This window comes from Mauremys mutica, chromosome 6 (genome assembly GCF_020497125.1).
Source record: "Mauremys mutica isolate MM-2020 ecotype Southern chromosome 6, ASM2049712v1, whole genome shotgun sequence".
Lineage (NCBI taxonomy): Eukaryota > Metazoa > Chordata > Testudines > Geoemydidae > Mauremys > Mauremys mutica.
Window position 1 is genome coordinate 131,685,502 of NC_059077.1, and position 22,198 is coordinate 131,707,699.

General features: G+C 53.0%; 1 protein-coding gene across 1 annotated transcript in view; it reads right to left on the reverse strand.

Annotated features, from left to right (window-relative positions):
* Positions 1–18,971, reverse strand: part of LOC123372399 (class I histocompatibility antigen, F10 alpha chain-like) — a 29,413-nt gene extending 10,442 nt beyond the window's left edge. Inside the window, exons 1-3 of the mRNA XM_045020461.1 lie at positions 18,818–18,971; positions 13,423–13,686; positions 2,233–2,508 (exon numbers count right to left, since the gene is read on the reverse strand). Coding sequence (XP_044876396.1) covers positions 2,233–2,508; positions 13,423–13,686; positions 18,818–18,911 — 634 coding nt within the window. The 5' untranslated portion in view covers positions 18,912–18,971. The remainder of the gene's footprint in view (positions 1–2,232; positions 2,509–13,422; positions 13,687–18,817) is intronic.
* Between the last annotated feature and the right edge of the window lie 3,227 nt (positions 18,972–22,198).

A 22,198-nucleotide genomic window follows, 5' to 3' on the forward strand; every position in this document is an offset into this window, starting at 1 on the left:
ACTAAGTTCCAGATACAGGTGTCACAGATGTCAGTCCTTAATTACATGCTATGTTTGTGCTCATCTCCTATCAGTCCATGGATTTGAAAGAGAGAAGAGTCTTGCCCTGGCCATGGGTCAAAAAAATGAACTAGATAAACCAGGGGTGGGGAAACTTTTTGGCCCGAGGGCCACATCGGGGTTCCGAAACTGTATGGAGGGCCAGGTAGGGAAGTCTGTGCCTCCCCAGACAGCCTGGCCCCCACCCCTAACCCTATCCACATCCTCCCACTTCCCGCCCCATTCAGAACCTCCAACCCATCCAACCCTCCCTGGTCCCTGTCCCCTGACTGCCCCGACCCCTCATCCACACCCCTTGACAGGCTCCCCCCAGGACTCCCACACCTATCCAACCCCCCCAGTTCCCCATCTCCTGACTGCCCCCTCCCAGGACCCCCCATACCTAACCCTCCTCCCCTAGAACCCCTTCCCCTATCTAACTCCCCCTCTGAAGCCCCTTTTGGAACGCGGCCCTGCAAACATGGGCGGAGGACTCAGGAGGAGCAGGGGCAACCCCAGAGCTGGAGAGAAGCGGTGGTTTCCCCTTCAAAGCGCCTCTTCTCTTCGGCCAGCTGCACAACCACCCGGTGCTCCTCCTGAGTCCTCCACCTGTGCCCACGGCGCTCCCACCACCCGCACCTCCCTCCCTGCTCCTGCAGTGCACTTTTAAATCTGCCTCTGAACCGCACTGCCTGTGCCATCCACGCCGCTACGCTGCCCAGAGAGCTGGCGGCGCAGCGAGCTGAGGCTGCGGGGGAGGGGGGGACAGCAGAGGAGGGGCTGGGGCAGCCTCCCGGGCCAAGACCTCAAGGGCCGGGCAGGAGGGTCCTGCAGGCCAGATGTGGCACATGGGCCATAGTTTGCCCACCCCTGAGACAAACTGACCAATTAGAGATGGAAAGGACCATTAAACAAAAAAATGGCACATGGTTGTAAACTGCCCCTCACACTAGCTAATACTAATTGGCTAATTTCTTGTAGGTTGTTACCAAAACTATTTACCCAATATTATGGATTACAAAAGGATTTACACATGTTGAAATATCAGTTTCCCAGCCCCTTGGCACTGAAATACACATTACACTGCTGTGTACAGCTTTTTCTTGTTGGCATTTGTAAAGATGGCCAAGGACAAGATCATGTTCAGCTGAGGTTTGCAAGAGAAATAACCAGCTAGTACAATTGTTGCAAAAACCTGGGTACAAATGCCAAGTAACCTTGAACAACAAGCGCAAACTGTTTGGGAAGGGAAAGATTAGGGTGTGTAATGATGCTAACTAATCTGGGAAATTTGTGTCCATAGTAACAGACAAGGTACATACATGGGAAATAGCGAGTTAACATTTTGAAGCAGATTACGCTGCAACTGTTCTTCTGAATCAGTGTCGTAAAGCATTTAACCTCTTCCCCTTCTCTGTTTGTGCTGATTAACCTTTAACTAAAAAGCTTTTGTAATAAATTTGACTGTGTGTGATTATCTGAGGTCTTATTGATAAAAGAATCAAGTAATAAGGATGAAAGTGTTGCAGCAAAGGTAGGTCTTGAGGGGGGAAAACTTGAAGGACAAAAGGATCCTTCTTCCAGATTAGAGGAGGGGGCAATTCCACGTGTAGGGGATGGCGTGGAAGAAAGCACATCGATGACTGTGGGAGAAGTTTGGACAAAGAGGCAAGGAGAACAAAGCTACCGTCATTGGTGGGACACAGGGGCTGGGGGTAATAACAAATATGATGGTGCAGACAGTGAATGAGGAAGAATTACATGGTGAATGAAGCTGGCGTCCATAGAACTGGTGGCACTTCCATAATTAAGGTGGTGTGGAGCTTTCTCTACAGAGTATTTTTCAGAGTGCTCCAACATGCACACGTACAGGCAGATTGCCTTGATAACGCTGCGTCACACCAGGGGAAAGAGGTAGAATTTGTGGTGTGAATTTAGGCTCATTTGGTCAAGTGGCTCTGGGGATGCAGCTTCTCTACAGTGAGCTGCTTTTAACTCAATTTCTTACCTTTTTTCCCCAGCAGAGCTGGGAGGGTGGGGTGGGGGGGGGGAAGAGGTTGTTTCCCCACCCATCCCTGGTGCAAGGTTAGCTGAACCGCCCCCCCCTCCCCCCGATCCATTTTGGAATTGGGGCTGGGAAATGGAGATGTAACCAGTAGTGACCTCCTGGGTGGGGCTTGTCCCCCGTCTTACCTTTCCTCTGTAGCGTCTCCTTCCCGTATTCTATTTCCCGGCTAAGACGTTCTCTACAGTACTCTTCCAGGTAGTGTTTCCATCCCTGGCTGTCCCATAGTTCAGCATCCCATCTCCTCTTAGTGATCTGAGCCCCAATATCTGCTGCTACCCAAGTCATGGTCTCCTTATCGAAGGTAAGAAAGTCTCGTCCATCATATGAATCCTGGTAAAACACCTGAATGACACCGTCTTCCTGGAGATCACAGCCGTATATCGTCTGGATAATGTGAAACCCTGAAACACAGCGGAGGGTCAGCAGCAGCCTCTCCCTGAAAATCTCACCAAGACCCCACTGCAGGTAGACCAGTGGGTCCTCCCCTTGCTACTGGGCCCTCCCTTCCCTGAGAAATGGGGTTCCCATTTACGCTGTTTGGTCCTATCCCCTCCCAGCTCCTTTCAGGAGGGAACCCAAACCCGCAGGGATCTCCCCCTCCAAACTGTTGGGTCTTTGTACACTAAATACCCCCCCACTGCAGAGAGCTCACAAGCCTTCAAGGAGTGCCTCATTGCTGCTTGTTCTTGTATGCTCCCTGCAGGGGGTGCAGGGCGGCACGACCCCAAAGGGAGTACTCCGGATACTGCAGGGGTCTGTCCCCTCCAGCTCTCTTCTGCTCTTTGAGGATTCAGGTTTGTGAACAGGGGCTGCTAACAGGGAGTTTTGCAAGGGAGTTTGGAAGGGAGCAGGGGGTCTCATGCCGGTTCTATCTGTTTCCCTTTATTCCCCTTAAACCTATAAACCAAACTACATTCAAAACTCCTTGCTGTAAACACCCCTTCATTAACTAGTAGACAATGCAGGCAGAAGCCCAGCAGCAGAGTGGGGGCTATCCAGTTTATTGCGCTGAGTGTAGCATGTATGATTACCTGCCCTGTGGGCGGGTGGCGTATGTGTGCAGCCAGTGCAAGGAGCTCCTGGCCCTCAGAGACCATGTACGGACTTTGGAGGCCTGGGTGGCGGAACTGGAGGAGCTAAGAGAGGCAGAGAGGTATGTGGATGAGGCTTTCCGGGACACTGTAGAATTGTCCCACCTCCGCTCAGACAGCCCCTGTGCTGTTGAGGAGGATGAAAGGCCCAGGGAAGTAGAGCAGTCAATGGGAGCAGAGGGAAACCTTCCCGTAGTTGGGACCCTCCTTCCAGATGGTGCTGGGGGTGCCTCTCGCACTGAGGTTACCTCTCCGGGGGAGGGAACTCCAGTCACTAGTAAAAGGCAGATGTTAGTAATGGGAGATTTGATCATTAGAAATGTAGATAGCTGGGTCTGTGATGACCGGGAGAACCGTATGGTGACTTGCCTGCCTGGTGCAAAGGTTGCGGATCTCTCGAGGCATCTAGACAGACTTATGTGTAGTGCTGGGGAGGAGCCGGTGGCCGTGGTACATGTAGGTACCAATGACATAGGGAAGGTGTAGCAGGGTGGACCCCCTGCTCCTGCCCTGAAGAGGTAAAAACAGTCCTGGGGGAAGATTGTGGCTGGGAGCTACTAAGCTGGGCTGATTGGGAAGTGGTTGCAGCTGGGCCATGCCCCAATCAGGCCACAGCTGGCCTGTATAAAGAGGCCAGAGAAGCCAGGAGCAAACAGTCTTCCTCTGCCTGTAGAGAGAGATGGGCCTGACTGCAGGGAGCTGGACACAGGGTACCCGAGTGAAGCAGGGCTGGGAAAAGGCAGAGGAGCTGGGGAGCTGGAACACCTGGAAAGCCCCAGGCTGCAGTCTAGCATTGGGCCAACAGGTATTGGGGGTTGCAGGGGGCAGCCCAGGGGTAGGCCAAGGCAGCAGGTCCAAACCTTCCTTGCCAGTGATGAATAGGCTGATACTGCAGTCTGCCCCTAGACAATGACTGGCAGTAGCCATATACTGATGCAAGGTGGGGATAGAGGGTGGGGGTTCCCTGAGGAGGGGAAACCCTAAGAGAAAAGGGGTTACTGCCAGGGGGCAGCACCCCAGATAAAAGGGCACCGGGTCCTGGGAGGGACATGGGGGCCAGAGGACAGGCAGATCCTCTGCCTGCAGAGGGCGCTTCAGAACTGGAAGAGCTAATTCCTGAGAACAACCAGCAGGAGGTGCCAAAGGGGTGAGTCCACTCGTCTACAGAAGGGTAGGAGGGATGTCCTGGAGGCCAAATTTAGGCTGCTAGGGAAGACACTGAAATCCAGGACCTCTATAGTGGCATTCTCAGAAATGCTCCCAGTTCCACACGCAGAGCCAGGTAGGCAGGCAGAGCTTCAGAGTCTCAATGCGTGGATGAGACGATGGTGTAGAGAGGAGGGGTTTTCATTCATTAGGAACTGGGGAAACTTTTGGGATGGGAGGAGCCTATACAGGAGAGATGGGCTCCACCTAAACCAAAGTGGAACCAGACTGCTGGCACTAAACATTAAAAAGGTTGTAGAGCAGTTTTTAAACTATAAGATGGGGGAAAGCCGACCGCTGCAGAGGAGCATATGGATCGGATACAGACAAACATTCACATAAAGAATTTGACACATCAGAAAAGGGCAGACAAATAAATAGTGACAAGTTTTTAAAGTGCTTGTACACAAATGCTAGAAGTCTAAATAATAAGATGGGTGAACTAGAATGCCTTGTGACAAAAGGAGGATATTGATATAATAGGTATCACAGAAACCTGGTGGACTGAGAGCAATCAATAGGACACAATCATTCCGGGGTACAAAATATATCGGAAGGACAGAACAGGTCGTGCAGGAATGAGGAGTGGCACTATATGTGAAAGAAAGTGTAGATTCAAATGAAGTAAAAATCTTAAGCGAATCCACATGTTCCATAGAATCTCTATGGATAGAAATTTCATGCTCTAATCAGAATATAACATTAGGGATCTATTATAGACCACCTGATCAGGACAATGATAGTAATGATGAAATGCTAAGGGAAATTAGAGAGGCTATCAAAATTAACAACTCAGTAACAGTAGGGGATTTCAATTATCCCCATATTGACTGGGAACATTTCACTTCAGGACAAAATGCAGAGATAAAATTACTTAATACTTTAAATGACTGCTTCATGGAGCAGCTGGTATGGGAACCCACAAGGGGAGAGGCAACTCTAGATTTAATCCTAAATGGAGCACAGGAGCTGGTCCAAGAGGTAACAGGACCGCTTGGAAATAGTGACCATAATACAATATCATTCAACATCTCTGTGGTGTGAAGAACATCTCAACAGCCCAATACTGTGGCATTTAATTTCAAAAGGGGGAACTATGCAAAAATGAGGGGGTTAGTTAAACAGAAATTAAAAGGTACAGTGACTAAAGCGAAATCCCTGCAAGCCGTATAGGCACTTTTTAAAGACACCATAATAGAGGCACAACTTCAACGTATACCCCAAAGTCCATGCATCCGAAGTAGGCTGTAGCCCACGAAAGCTTATGCTCAAGTAATTTTGTTAGTCTCTAAGGTGCCACAAGTACTCCTGTTCTTTTTAAAAAGTGGAAGTCAAATTCTAGTGAGGCAAATAGAAAGGAGCATAAACACTGCCAAATTAAGTGCAAGAGTGTAATAAGAAAAGCCAAAGAGGAGTTTGAAGAACGGCTAGCCAAAAACTCCAAAGGTAATAAAATGTTTAAGTACATCAAAAGCAGGAATCCTGCTAAACAACCAGTGGGGCCCCTTGATGATCAAGATACAAAAGGAGCACTTAAAGACGATAAAGTCGTTGCAGAGAAACTAAATGTATTCTCTGCTTCAGTTTTCACGGCTGAGGATGTTAGGGAGATTCCCAAACCTGACCTGGCTTTTGTAGGTGACAAATCTGAGGAACTGTCAGACTGAAGTGTCACTAGAGGTGGTTTTGGAATTAATTGATAAACTCAACATTAACAAGTCACCGGGACCAGATGGCATTCACCCAAGAGTTCTGAAAGAACTCAAATGTGAAGTTGTGGAACTATTAACTAAGGTTTGTAACCTGTCCTTTAAATCGGCTTCTGTACCCAATGACTGGAAGTTAGCTAATGTAAACACCAATATTTAAAAAAGGGCTCTAGAGGTGATCCCGGCAATTACAGACTGGTAAGTCTAACGTCAGTACTGGACAAATTAGTCGAAACAATAAAATTGTCAAACACATAGAAAAACAAACTGTTGAGCAATAGTCAACATGGTTTCTGTAAAGGGAAATCGTGTCTTACTAATCTATTAGAATTCTTTGACAGGGACAACAAACATGTGGACAAGGGGGATCCAGTGGACATAGTGTACTTAGATTTCCAGAAAGCCTTTGACAAGGTCCCTCACCAAAGGCTCTTACTTAAATTAAGCTGTCATGGGATAAAAGGGAAGGTTCTTTCATGGACTGAGAACTGGTTAAAAGACAGGGAACAAAGGGTAGGAATAAATGGTAAATTCTCAGAATGGAGAGGGGTAACTAGTGGTGTTCCCCAAGGGTCAGTCCTAGGACCAATCCTATTCAATTTATTCATAAATGATCTGGAGAAAGAGGTAAACAGTGAGGTGGCAAAGTTTGCAGATGATACTAAACTGCTCAAGACAGTTAAGACCAAAGCAGACTGTGAAGAACTTCAAAAAGATCTCACACAACTAAGTGATTGGGCAACAAAATGGCAAATGAAATTTAATGTGGATAAATGTAAAGTAATGCACATTGGAAAAAATAACCCCAACTATACATACAATATGATGGGGGCTAATTTAGCTACAATGAGTCAGGAAAAAGATCTTGGAGTCATCGTGGATAGTTCTCTGAAGATGTCCACGCAGTGTGCAGAGGCGGTCAAAAAAGCAAACAGGATGTTAGGAATCATTAAAAAGGGGATAGAGAATAAGACTGAGAATATATTATTGCCCTTATATAAATCCATGGTACGCCCACATCTCGAATACTGTGTATTTCAAAAAGATTTTCTAGCACTAGAAAAGGTTCAGAAAAGGGCAACTAAAATGATTAGGGGTTTGGAGAGGGTCCCATACGAGGAAAGATTAAAGAGGCTAGGACTCTTCAGCTTGGAAAAAAGGAGAATAAGGGGCAATATGATAGAGGTATATAAAATCATGAGTGATGTGGAAAAAGTGGATAAAGGAAAAGTTAGTTACTTATTCCCATAATACAAGAACTAGGGGTCACCAAATGAAATTAATAGGCAGCAGGTTTAAAACAAATAAAAAGAAGTTCTTCTTCACGCAGCGCACAGTCAACTTGTGGAACTCCTTACCTGAGGAGGTTGTGAAGGCTAGGACTATAACTGCGTTTAGAAGAGAACTGGATAAAGTCCATAAATGGCTATTAGCCAGGATGGGTAAGGAATGGTGTTCCTAGCCCCTGTTTGTCAGAGGATGGAGATGGATGGCAGGAGAGAGATCACTTGATCATTACCTGTTAGGTTCACTCCCTCTGGGGCACCTGGCATTGGCCACTGTCGGTAGACAAGATACTAGGCTAGATGGACCTTTGGTCTGACCCGGTATGGCCATTCTTATATTCTTGTGATTCCCCCAATTCTGGTAGTCAGGGTACAGGTCTGTCCCCCACGCTAACCTCTGTTCTGGTTTTAATGACCTCACAGAATCCCCAGGCTCACTCTGTTTCCCTGCCCCATCTTCCCCGTGCCCCCAACTCAATCTAGAAACGGCAAAGAACCATTTCGGATGCTTGGCCTCTTTCACATGGCCACTGTCTCAAGGTGATTCCCTGTAAGGATCAGGCCATTGACAGCCCTTAGTTCAGCTGGCCGCCATTTTCCTACAGCCAGACTCAGCTAGTACAGCCACCCCTGGGCTGAGAGGAGGCACGGAGAGATACGAGTGAGGGGGAAAGCAGGGGGATGTTGGAATGGGGACAGGAAGAAGAATTTAGGGGAGATGGAGGCTGTGGTGAACAGAAAACACTGTGAGGATCACAAGGAAGACTGAAACGTGTGGGGAACAGATCAGACCCTTAGCTTGGCAAACAGGGCAGAACGTGGGAGCACAAAAATAGCCCACACAGGGTTCCGAATATTTTCACCCCTCCCTCACCCTGCATTAGATACATCAAAGGTAAATGCCTAGATTTTCAGCAATCACTAGTGATTTTGGGTGCCCAAATGAGACCTTTGAAAGGCGTGTGATCAGAAAGTGGGAGCACCCGGCCTCTGAATATGAGACACCCAAAAATCACTAATCACTTTTGAAAAAATGTAGGCCAAGGGATTAAAATACAATTTGGTGTCACAGCCATAGGTGAGAGCCAAGCCCACAAGCTGTGTCCCTGAACTACGCCCCAGATCTGGACAAAAAACAGTTACTAAACTTCCTGCAACGATTGTTCTTATGGATGTGTTGCACACGTCCATTCCACGTTAGCTGTGCGTGTCCCGCACGCAATCACCTCTGTGGTGCTCATCAGTTCGGCTCTAGCGCCCTCTACTGCAGCACTCTCATATCACAGTGTGAGGGGACTGGTTGACCCCGTACTTTCTCAGCTCCTTCTTTCCAGCAACTCCAACAGATGAATAGGACGGTGGCTCGTGGAATGGACGTGTGCAAGACGTCTGAAAGAACAACAATTACAGAAAGGTTAGTGACCATTTTTTCTTCTTCAACTGCTTGCACGTATCCATTCCACATTCGGTGACTCCCAAGCAGTACCGTAAGTGGTGGGCTCGGAGTTCATGGACACGTGGATTACAACACTGCCCAACTAAACCCAGTGTCATCTCTAGCTTGCTGGGTGAAGGGACAGTTGGAAGAAAAAGTATGTACTGGTGCCCAAGTCACGGCTCTGCAAATGTCCTAGATCGGGCCTGGGCCATGAACACCACTGAGGAAGCTTGTGCTCTCACAGAATGGGCCGTCAGGAGGCAGGTGGTGGGACACTTGCCTGCTCGTAGCACATGTGAATGCACAATGTGATCCAGGATGAAATTCTCTGAGCTGAAATGGGAAGGGCTTTCATCCTATCAGCTACTGTCACAAAGAGCTGTGTGAATTTACAGATCGACTTTCTCTATAGTCCTTTCTATAAAGAACACTAGGGTGTGCCTAACATCCAGAGTATGGAGATGTGATTCCTCCCTATTCTTGTGTGGCTTCAGGAAGAAAATGGGCAGGAAAATATCCTGATTACTATGAAACTCCAAGACTACCTTTGGGAGGAACACAGGGTGGGGGGCGATGTTGTACCTTGTTGTTAAAGAACACTGTATACAGAGGTTTTGACATAAGAGCTCTAATCTCCAAGACCCACCTGACTGAAGTAATTGCTATCAGAAAGGCGACTTTCCAGGAAAGGTACAACAGAGGGCACAATGCCAGTGGCACAAGGGTGGCCCCATGAGCTCTGACAGGACCAGGTTTAAGTCTCCCAGGGGGGTGGATTCCCAGATTTGGGGGTAGAGCCTTTCAAAGCCTTTGAGGAAGTGAATGGACATTTCATGTGAAAAAACTGATCAACCACCCAGCAGGGGGTAGAATGCGGAGACCGCGGCTGTGTGTGCCTTAGCAGATGAAATCGCTAGACCTGGCTGTTTCCAGACTGTTCTGGAGTATCTGCTTTATCTGAGAGATGACTCAGTGGGTGAGAGGCAGGGGTGCTGGAACAGGGGGAACGAGGAGCCATGGCCCTGCCACTTTAGCAGCAGGTGAGAGCAGGGAGGGAGGGGGCGGAGCCTCAGGAGAAGAGGTGGAGCGGGGGGGGGCATCGGGGAAGAGGCAGAGTCACAGTTTCAGCACCGGTGGCCCCCCCCACTCACAGGGAGGTTCTGGCACCCTGGTGAGAGGCCCTGCTGGGGAGACCAAATGGAGAAACGCTTCCACTTGGCCAGGTAAGTAGCTCTGGTAGATGGTTTCCTACTGCCTAGCAAGACCTAGCAGACCTGCTCCGAAGAGGCCAGTTCTGCAGGTTTAACCGTGGAGCTGTCAGGCAGATGGAACATTCGGCCGTGATCTTGCGTGATCAGGTCTGGAAGGGGAGGGAGCGGCATTGGAGTTGCTACTGACAGGTCTAGAAATAAGCCAAACTAGTGCTGACGTGGCCAGGCTGAGGCTATGAGAATAACCTTCACCCTTGACCTTCAGCAAGACCTTGTGCACTAAAGGAATGGGGGGGGGGGAGGCGCAGAACAGGTGCTTTCTCCAAGGGAGTAAGAAGGCATCCGGGAGCGAGCCTGGGTTGCAGTCACACAGACAGCAGAACTGCTGACAATTCCTGTTCTGTCTGGTTGTGAACAGGTCTACGAGAGGGGTACCCCACCACTGGAAAATGGTCCTTGCTATGTCATAGGGACCATTCGCAGTGAGAATAGCTGATCTGCCAGCTCCTTCTGGGCTCCCGAAAGGCGAGAAGCTTCGAGGTGGATCGAGTGCTTTATGCAGAGCTCCCACAAGCAAATGGCCTCCTGACACGGGGGGAGAAGAGCGGGACGCTCCCTGCCTGTTGATGTAAAACATGGCTGCCATGTTGTCTGTAAGAACTCGCACCATCTTGCTTGCAATGTGGGGTAACACCACATGACATGCTAGGCGGACCGCCCTGAGCTCTCTGATGTTTACCTGTAGCAAGAGTTCCAGCTGGGACCACTGACCTTGTGTCCTGAGGTGCCTCAGATGGGCAGGCCCTGTGAGCACCGAGTCCAAATGACGGCAGTTTAGCCGGTACGCTGAGGCCAGCTGAGCCTGAAGGGGTCTGAGGTGCAACCTCACATACCACACCACGTATATGCACGCGGCCATGTGACCCGACAGCCTGAGTGGGCCTTGACCTGTGATGACACTGACTGGAATTGGGCTTCTGGGAGGTAGAATCGAGCATCACTCCGATAAACTCTGTCCTCTGAACCAGGAGGAGTGTTGACTTCTGCTCATTAATCAGCAGGCCCAGTGGGTCAGAGACGCCCTTTGGCCTTTGGAATTAGGAAATAATGGGAGTGAAACCCTTTCCCTCTTAAGTTCTGAGGCACCTCCCCCACAGCCCCTACCCAGAGAAGGGCTTGCACCTCCTGGGCTAAACGTTGCTCATGAGAAGGGTCCCTGAAGAGGGACAGGGATGGCGTGTAGGAGGGAGGCATGGAAATGAACTGAAGCATGTAACCCTCCTCCACCGCACTCAGCAGCCAATGGTCTGTGGTGATAAGGGACCTGGGGAGCTGAAGCCAGAGAGATGGTCCAAAAACAAAAGGGGAGCAGGATCTGGTATGGGGACTGGTATAATGCCCTCAGGCACCCTGTCAAAAGCTCTGCTTGGAGCCCTCCGAGTATCTGGGAGGGCCAGGCAGTGAGGCGGAGGCAGATGGGGGCAGCTGTCAGCACCTAGAACTTCTGTTCTGCTTTTTGAACCGGTCCTGACAAGGCGGTGGGCCTGGGAAGCGGGCAGGCTGTTGGGGCTTGAAATGTTTCCTCAACCAAGGTATGGAGATTCAAGGACTTGAGGGTGGCTCTGGAGTTCCTCCAGGCTCCACAGTTTGATGTCCATTAGCTCTGAGAAGAGCGAAGTCCTTTCAAACGGAAGGTCTTGAAGAGACTGATGGACCTTTGTCTGGGGGCCAGAGGACTGAAGCCAGGAGCCCCTTTGCATGGGCACTGCTGACACCATAGCCCTGGCTGCCGCATCTGCTGTGTCAAGGGTGACTTGTTGGGAAGCCCTGGCCACCGCATTCCCATCCACCAGAGCAACAATCTCCTGCCTGGACTCTTGGGGAAGTGAGTCTTTAAATTTCAACATGGAGTGAAAGTCATATCTGCCCAGCAGTGCCTGTTGGCTGGAGAAGTGGAGCTATAGACCACTGGTAGAATTCATTTTCCTACCAAAATGGTCACAAGGGGCTGGGGACACTCTTGGGTGAGGACCAATGTGACAGGCCAATACCACTGACATGGGGGAATCAGAGATGTTCACTCGCCAATCCCCTAAGGAAGGGCAGAGCAATTACATCAGAGAGACACTCACCTGCCAGGGACAGTTCAGCAGTGCCAGGCACTGAACGCTTATGGATCATCACCGAGCTAAGTGAGACAGCACAATCGAAGGCCTGGCCACGTGGCTACAGCTCCACACACTGGTGACCGAGCAGGAAGAACGGCTCTTTACACATCTATCAATAGTGTGCAGGGGAACCTGCCTGACCCCAGGGGCTCCAACCGGGGGACACGTGCTGGGGTTGTGCTGCCAGGAATAAGGAAGCCTGGGAATCTCTGCACGTTAGAGGGGCTGATTCTCTCACTAACTCTCTAGCCCAAGTCAATGTTAGACCCACGCTCTGCAGAGTGAAGAGGAATCAGACTTTAGATAAACTCACTCTGGAAAAAAGACAAAGCAAACAATGAAGGAGGCTCACTGGTGAGCAGCTTCTCCTCGGGGCTGGGGTGAATGCAGCACTGCCTGCTCCTGTGACTTTACTGTGTGTCTCATGAAAGCGAGTGGTTTTATTAAATCCCCCGTTCCTGGACTCATGGGATTAGGGGAGAGTCTCAGCTCTCTTTTCTTACAGCAGTAACTTCTAGTCCTTCTAGGAGCATGGAAAACCCTGGAAATTGTCCCCTAAAGGCTCAAACCAGAGGGCAAATAAAAATAAGCTCCAATATTATTCTCAAAATACTCATGACACTTAAGCCAAACTCAGGATTTTGAGGCCTGACTTGTGATGTCTGATCACTTGGGGCTGTCGATATTGGGATTCCCCATCACTCGATGCCTGCGAATTGAGACAAGATGTCTCAGAGCCCTGTTCCAGCTATAGGGTCTGACAACATCACTGTCGTAGCCGGGAGGAACAAACCCCTCCGTGCAGGAATCTTCAGCTGCAATTCTCTGGCCTTGGTGACCAGGATGTCAGACTAGCCAAGTTCAGTGGGACCTTCTGGCATTTGCACCTCTGCTGCTCTGCCTGGGAAATGACCACACATGAGGGGCAGAGGTTCCCCTGAACGGCAGCAGAGGCAGCTGCAAGTGGGACTGGTAGCAGAAGTCTGGGGTATTTGGGGAGGAAACAATATGAGAGTCCCATTTTGGAGGGTGTCAAAAATGTCTTTCGCATGGGGGTGGAGGCTGCAGGATGGAGGTTCCATGTGTCCCTCTGTCCCCCACATTCACATTGACTCCTGTGAGAAAATGCCCATCGGCCACTCCGTCCCCTCCCACCCTGCTCACACTGATACCACCATCCCTCGCTGTGTCGTGTCCCACACTTACCCTCTGTCCTGTTGTAGAGCTCACGCAGGGTGTTCAGACTCGCGTTGAACCAGGCCTCCCAGCGCTGTGACCAAAAGAGCCGAAGATCCCACAACTCCGGGCCCTCGTTCTGCGCCATCCACACTGTGCCAGGCTCCACCCTCTGCGTCTCGCTGGTGTAGACGTAGATGACTTGATCGTCCACGTACCCAACACGGCTGTGCCAGGGCAGCCCCGGGCCAGGCTCCGACACCACCGTGTGAAATATGCGCCTGGAGTGCAGGCCTGAGGGGGGGGAGATTGGGGGAAGGGAGGTCAGACCTGCCCCAACCCTGCCAGGGACCCCCTGGCAATACACGAGAGGCAGCGATGACCCTCAGGAGTGCTCCTGTAGGCAGGAGACCTGCAGAATAGCCCTCAGAACAGCCTGACCAGGGAGAAAGAAGGGTTGGGGTAGGAAGAGAAGGGGGGGAAAGGATGGAGGGGGGACATGAGGGGGAGATGAGAGAAGGGCTGGAGCGTGTGAGAAGTAGGGGAGCAGACGGGGGAGTGTATTGGGTGCACGGGGGCTGAAGGGGAGTGTGCAGAAGGAAAGGGGGCTCAGGAGGAAGGGCAGAGCTGGAGGGGGATGTTATGTGGGAGGGTGGAGCAGGAGAAGGGCTGGGGCTGTAGGAGATGCAGGAGCTGAAGCTTGGGGTACAAGCGGGGGCAGAGGAATGTGTCCAAGCTGCAGGTGGGAGCCAGGGCCCCAGCTGTGCACACAATTTACTATAATTTATTAAGAACATAAAAACGGCCAGACTGGGTCAGACCAAAGGTCCATCTAGCCCAGTATCCTGCCTTCCGACATTGGCCTATGCCCGGTGCCCCACAGGGAATGACCAGAACAGGGAATCAGCAAGTGATCCGCCCCCTGTCGCCCACTCCCAACTTCTGGCAAACGGAGGCTAGAGACACCATCCCTGCCCATCCTGGCTAATACTCATTGATGGACCTATCCTCCATGGCCTTATCTAGTTCTTTTTTTAACTCTGTTATAGTCTTGGCCTTCACAACATCCTCCGGCAAGGAGTTCCACAGGTTGACTGTGTGTTGTGTGAAGAAATACTTCCTTTTGATTCTTTTAAACCTGCTGCCTCTTAATTTCATCTGGTGATCCCTAGTTCTTCTGCCATGTGAAGGGGGTAAATAGCACTTCCTTATTCACTTTCTCCTCACCTGTCATGAATTTACAGACCTCAGTCATAGCCCCCTTACTCTTCTCTTTTCCAAGCTGAAAAGTTCCAGTCTTATTAATCTCTCTGCCTAGGGAAGCTGTTCTATACCCCATATCACATTTGTTACCTTTTTCTGACAGAGCAACTACATCTGCACACAAGATGTGGGCATATGGGTGTATATAGAGGCAATGATATTTTCTTATTATCTATCCCTTTCCTAATGATTCCCAACATTCTGTTCGCTTTTTGACTGCCACTGCATATTGAGTGCATGTTTTCAAAGAATCATCTACAACGACTCCAAGATCTCTTTCTTGAGTGGTAGCAGCTAATTTAAACCCCATCATTTGATATGTATAGTTGGGATTATGTTTTCCATTTGTGCATTGCTTTGCATTTATCCACACTGAATTTCACCTGCCATTTTGTTGCTCAGTCACCCAGTTTTGTGAGATCCCTTTGTAACGCTCCACAGTCTGCTTCGGACTTAACTTATTCATGTTGTGGCTGCACCTAGGACCCCTGTAGGGACCAGGCCCCCTCTTGTGCCAGTCACTGCACAGGTCCTGCCCCATGGAGCTCACAGGCTGATCACCCGTCCCTACAGTCAGGTTCACACCACACATCCACAGGCAGGATCAGGGCCAAAGCGGGAGGTGGGGAAGGGTGACAGCTCCCAGACAGAGGGCCTGGTGCTGCAGAGACTGAACCCCTGATCCCTTCACTCCAGTGAGTGTCCTACTGACACCAGACACGGCTCAGGGGAGTTACACCCACCCTGTCTGATCCCCACAACCGGCTCTCCCTTCCAGCCTCCCACACTCATCCTTGGGAACTTCAGCTTCCAAGTCGATGGCCCATCTGACCCTCTGCTTCCCATCTCCTCACCCTCCCTTCTGCATTCACCTGGCCGCCCTGGGTCAGCTCCCCCACTCTCCAAAAGGGCCATGCACTGGACTTGGGTTCACCAAGCCTTGTTCTCTGAGCTCTCCAGTGCTGATTCCCCTTCTCCAACCTTCTCTCAGCATCACCCATCAGCCACCTCTCCCCGTGTGTTATAATGAATATTGTGTGCGCCTCAGTTTCCTCCATGAGTTGCATGGTTAACAAAGTGGGGGGAAGATTAATTGCTCTGCAGAGATCCAAGTGTGACTGATGCCTCACTATCTGGGGTCTGGGACCCATGCTGATGGGGAGTCCCAGAAGACAACTGCCCAGACATTTGGCACCTAGCAACTAATGACCATGCATGACCCATCCTCTGCAGGAAGCCAGCCAGCTGTGACCAGCTGGAAAACAAAGAGCTGAGGACGAGGCGAGGGGACAATGTTTGACAGGAACAAGAACAAAAGACTAAAGAGGGGCTCCTTGGGGCTAAGTGTGGGCTGTTGGAGGGAAAAGCTTCTGGACTGGGACAAAAGAGAAAGTTCTGGGCTCTGGACAGACCCAGATGGACTTGGCTGTAACTTTCCATTCTCTAATGAAAAGCCTGTTAAGAGTCTTTAGGTTAAGTTTAGAGGAGAGAGCAACAAGGGTGATGTCGTGGTGGGAGTCTGCTATAGACCACCAGACCAGGAGGATGAGGTAGACGAGGCTTTCTTCAGACAACTAACAAGTTTCCAGATCACAGGCCCTGGTTCTTATGGGGGACTTCAATCACCCTGACATGTGCTGGGACAGCAATACAGCAGGGCACAGATAATCCAGGAAGTTTTTGGAAAGTGTTGAGGACAATTTCCTGGCATAAGTGCTGGAGGAACCAACTAGGGGCCATGCTCCTCTTGACCTGCTCACCAACAAGGAAGAGTGGGTAGGGGAAGTAGAAGTGGGTGGCAACCTGGGCAGCAGTGACCATGAAATGGTCGAGATCAGGATCCTGACAAAAGGAAGAAAGGAGAGTAGCAGAATACAGACCCTGGACTTCAGAAAAGCAGACTTTGACTGATGGGCAGGATCCCCTGAGAGGCTAATATGAGGGGGAAAGGGGTCCAGGAGAGCTGGCTCTATTTTGAAGAAGACTTATTGAGGGCACAGGAACAAACCATCCTGATGTGCAGAAAGAACAGCAAAGATGGCAGGTGACCAGCTTGGCTTAAGAATGAAATCTTCAGTGAGCTTAAACTCAAAAAGGAAATTTACAAGAAGTGGAAACTTGGACAGATGACTAGGAAGAAGCATAAAAACATTGCTAGAGCATGCAGGGGTGTAATCAGGAAGGCCAAAGCACAGTTGGAGTTGCAGCTAGCAAGGGATGTGAAGGGTAACAAGAAGGGTTTCTGCAGGTATGTTAGCAACAAGGTGGTCAGGGAAAGTGTGGGCCCCTTACTGAATGGGGAAGGCACCTAGTGACAGATGATGAGGAAAAAGCTGCAGTACTCAATGCTTTTTTTGCCTTGGTCCTCACAGACAAGGTCAGTTTCCAGACTGCTGCACTGGGCAGCACAGTATGGGGAGGAGGTGAGTAGCCCTCAATGGCGAAAAGAACAGGTTAAGGCAGGGTTCTCAAACTGGGGTTCAGAACCCATCAGGGGGTCGCAAGGTTATTAGAGGGGGGAGGTTCCGGATGACTGGAAAAATGGCAAATATAGTGTCCATCTTAAAAAAAAAAAAAAAAGAAGAAGGAGAATAAGGGGAACAATAAACTGGTCAGCCTCACCTCAGTCCCTGGAAAAATCATGGAGCAGAGCCTCAAGGAATCCATTTTGAAGCACTTGGAGGAGAGGAAAGTGATCAGGAAATTAACATGGATTCACCAAGGGCAAGTCTCATAGACTTTAAAGTCAGAAGGGACCATTATGACCATCTAGTCTGACCTCCTGCACTATGCAGGCCACAGAATCTCACCCACCCACTCCTAACAAACCCCTGACCTATGTCTGAGTTACTGAAGTCCTCAAATCGTGGTTTAAAGACCTCAAGCTGCAAAGAATCCTCCAGCAAGTGCCCCAGGCCCCATGCTGCAGAGGAAGGCGAAAGGCACACCGCCAGAGAAGGGGGTTAACATCTCCTCCTTAGGATAACACCTCCAAAGACTTGCGTCCACTACAGATATGACCCATTGCTGACTGTGGGTGCAACTAGACTGGTGATGACACAACTTAGCCCTCCATAGCCAAGGACAAGCCACACTCGGGAGTTCCAGGCACTGGGGTGAAACCCACCGTGAAAAACCTTCTGGGAGCCATTAAAGGTCAGAGATCCAAGAAGCCTTTTCCCTTCAGTTAACCCTGGTCTATCGGGGGGGTGATTTACTCCCTCTCACGAGCCAGCAGCCAGAGCTCCGCACCCAGGAATCCCCGCCCCGCCCTGAGGCGCTGGGAATGGAACAGCCTGGGCAGCGCCCGGAACCGGGGATTTCCCCGCAGCCTGGGAGCCTCACGGGGCTGCGAGGGGCTTGTCAGCGTGTGCAGCACCCACAGGTGCTGGGCCCAACGGTGCCGCACCCCCTGGGTGGGGGCGGTGGCATTAGATGAAGGGGTCACAGTTCGGGTCAGCGGCGCTCAGCCCCGCCCCCCCCCCACTACACACATTGTCCCCGCAGCGCCTGGCACAGGGGGGCCGGGACCCCCCCAGTCACTATAGCAACGTCGCTGTTCCCTGTCAGTGACCGCTCAGTGCTGGGGGGGGGGAGCGCGGGGTGGTTATCCCGACACCTCTGAACGCAGAGCCCAGAACTGCCCCCCCCAGCACCCAGCTCCCCCCTCCCCGCACCCCCCGGCCCGGCTCCCCCCCCCCCGGCACCCCCCGGCCCGGCACCCAGCGCCCCCCCCGACACCCAGCTCCCCCCTCCCCGCACCCCCCGGCCCGGGTGCCCCCCCGACACCCAGCTCCCCCCTCCCCGCACCCCCCGGCCCGGCTGCCCCCCCGGCACCCAGCTCCCCCCTCCCCGCCCCCCCTGGCCCGGCTGCCCCCCCGGCACCCAGCTCCCCCCTCCCCGCCCCCCCCCGCCCGGCTGCCCCCCCCGCCACCCAGCTCCCCCCTCCCCGCCCCCCCCGGCCCGGCACCCAGCTCCCCCCTCCCCGCCCCCCCCGGCCCGGCCCCCAGCTCCCCCCGCCCCGCCCCCCCCGGCCCGGCTGCCCCCCGGCACCCAGCTCCCCCCTCCCCGCCCCCCCCGGCCCGGCTGCCCCCCCCGGCCCGGCACCCAGCTCCCCCCCCGTCCTGCCCCCCCCGGCCCGGGGTCTCCCCCCGATACTCACGGGAGTGGCCCCCCCGCAGGGCTACAGCCCCCAGCAGCAGCAGGCGCAGCGCCAGGCCCAGCGCCGCCCCGCAGCGCGGCAGGACTCGGCCCATGGACCCGCTCTCGGCCGGGCCCGGCCCCGGGAACCTCGCTGCGCTGCCGGCACCCGAGTCCCCGCTACCGGCCGCGGAACCTCTGCGCTGCGGGGATTGGCTGAGAGGGGAACAGCCCACCAATAGCGACGCACGGACCCGCTTGCGTCACCGGTCGCTGGGCAGAACCGGCCGGGCGGGTTGGCGAAGGGGAAGCGAAGGTCTCAGCGGGGGCGGGGCGGGGCGGGGCGGGATGAGAACTTGGCCCCGGGGCTGTGATGAGCAGCGCAGCGACTGGCTCCGCCCGGCTCTGGCCGCTTCGCAGCCCCCGGGCTGGAGACCGTCCCGCGCCGCCTCCCTGGGGCTCAGGAACCGGGCTCTGCCGGGCTGGGGGCGTTAAACCCTTTATGGACTTACCCCTCCCCCCACCGCCCCTTGGGGTGCGACTCCCACCCTCACCGCCGGCCTGTGGGGGGGAGAGCGGCACAGAGCCAGGCCCGGGGTCAGGGCCCGGAGCGGGCCGGCAGGGATGACTATAAAAAAGCCTTTCATTTCTTAGCAACCGGTTCCCTGTAAAAAGTCCTGATTGAAGGGATGTGCCACAGCGTGGAGGTTTTGTACCCATAGGGTTCCCATGCGGCCGTATTTTTAAAAATTCCTCCCGGATGGTGATTTAAAAACCAAAAAGCCTGACATGTCTGGGAAAATACGGCTCTATGTTAGCCCTGCCCAAAGTTCTTTTTTACAAAGCTGGGCCTGATCTAGAACTGAGCTCCATTTCCCGTGTGTGGGTCCCCACCACTCCCTGGGGGTGTGCTAGGGTGACCACATGTCCCGATTTTATAGGGACAGTCTCAATTTTTGGGTCTTTTTCTTATATAGGCTCCTATTACCCCCTGTCCCGATTTTTCACACTCGCTGTCTGGTCACCCTTGGGTGTGCACATGTGTGGTCCCAGCTGCTCCCTGCCCCCCTCACTGAAGCAGGTGTGCAGGGTCACTGCCCTGGGAACTGCAGGGCACCAGTGGCCATGGGGCTGGCTGGAGGCAGGGCAGGGGCTGGCTGGAGGTAGGGTCTGGCTGCAGGTAGGACAAGGGGTGCGGGGCTGGCTGGCTTCAGGCAGGGCCGCAAGGGGGTGCAGCATAGGTTTCAGGGCTGGAGACAGAGGAGTGCAGGACTGGCTGGCTTCAGGCAGGGGGGTGCGGCAGGGGTTGGCTGGAGACAGGGGAGGGGGTGTGGGCAGGGCAGGGGGGGCAGCAGGGGCTGCTGTGGGAGCGAGTGCAGGTATAGGGGGTACAGCCTACCCTGTAGGGTAAGTGCCCTCTCCTCCTCCCTTCCCCACCGGAGTAGCAGCAGCCAGGGGCGGCAGCTTATATGGGCTCGAGGTGCTTAAGCACCAGGAATATTCAAGGCTGAGGGCTCTGCTCCACCAATATTTGGAGCTGAGTTTCTCCCCTGCTCCTGCCTCGGAGCTTCCCTGCCTGAAAGAAAACAGCCAGTGCCTCTCTCCTTTGTTTGTGCTGCTTCTGCCTAAGGCTATAGAGATCAGCAGCCGGCAGCCTCTTGGAGCACCAGGGGAGGGGAAGAGGGAGAGAGGAGGAGGAAGGAGGCACACAGGTGCTTGGGAGCTCTCTCCCCCGCCGCCCCCCCCCCCCCGGGGCAGCAGCAGGGGTGGGGAGGCCACACATGATGGCAACCCCCCACCCCGGTGTGACGAACTGGGAATGTTCTTAATGTTTTCTCTGAATACTGTGTTGGTGCCTCAGTGTCCCCTCTGCAGTTCTTAAGTATCTAGGTGGTGGATCAGGGTGTATGATTGCTGCAGAGGAAGGGGCCAGTGCACCTAAATGCCTGACACTGTCTCCTAGCAACTGATGGCCTGGGCCCTTCCTCTGCAAAGGTGCCAGCTGAAGGTGTTGGAGACAAAGGGGTCAGGTGACCTCCTGGCCTGGGGAAAGGAACTGAGCAGAGGAGGGGCTGGAGGGGGTTTGGGAGTCTGGAGCTGGCTGGGGATGAGGAGTGAGTGCAGACGTGGGGGTCTGGCTCACTGCCCCCAGAATGGACCCGGCCGAGGGGTCCGGTTCCCTATACCTACAAGCTCCGTGTTAGACCCTGTTCCTGTCATCGAATAAACCTCTGTGTTACTGGCTGGCTGAGAGTCACATCTGACTGCAAAGTTGGGGGGCAGGACCCTGTGGCTTCTCCAGGACCCCGCTGGGGCGGGCTCACTGTGGGAAGCGCATGGAGGGGCAGGGGATGCTGAATGTGCCAAGGAGAGACCCAGGAGGTGAAGCCGTGGGAGCTTCTTGCCCTGAAGAAGCCTGCTCCAAGGGAGAGGAGGCTCCCCAAAGTCCTGACTGGCTTGGTGGGGAGCAGTTCCAGAGCATCGCCCAGGGACTCCGTGACACCCGGTACCCACCATAGGGGAGGCGAGTGGGCTTTCTGGACCTGAGACAGTCCCTAGGAGCATGTGCAGTGACTGTGGTGCAGAGTGAGTGTGCTGGGGGGGGAGAGGAGGGGTCCCTCCCCTGGAGCTTGCTGCTGCCGGTAATGGGGTGGGGGGGGAGTCCTCTCTGGCCATAGCCCTGGGGCAGCCTGTCTGCATCCCAAGTTCCTTATCCCCAGCCCTGCCCCACCCCAGAGCCTGCGCCCCCAGCACCCCAACCCTGAGCACCTTCCTGCACTGTGAACCCCTCATCCAGCCCCACCCCAGAGCCCTCACCTGAGGGGAAAAACGTGCAACTTAAATTTGGTGGTCAGTTTGGTGGTCAGTTTGGAGTATCATTGTGTTTAGCACAATACTTGATTATTTTACACCCCTTTAAAGTATATAACTAGTCGTATACAGGTGTTACCAAGTGGGAATGTTCTTAATGTTTTCTCTGAATACTGTGTGGGTGCCTCAGTTTCCCCTATGCATTTCTCAAGGATCTAGATGGTGGGATAAGGGGGTGTGATTGTTGTAGAGCCCTAGAGGTCCAGTGTGATGCCGTCTGCACAGAGAATGGCTGAAACCCTGTCTCCTGGTAACTGATGGCCTGGGCCGCTCTCCTGCAAGCTGCCAACTGAAGGTGTTGGAGAACAGAGAGATCAGGTGGCCTCCTAATGCCTGGAAAAGAGACAAAGGCCAGAGGAGGGAGTGTCAGTGCCTGTGTGGACTTCCGGGAAGTGCAAGGTGTGGAAGGGGATGCTGGGATGCTTTGGAACTACTCCATACAAAGCCAGTCAGGACTCTGGGGGAGCCTCCTCTCTCTGAGCAGACTGTCTCCAGGGCAAGAAGCTTACACCTTCCTGGGTCTGACCTCGGA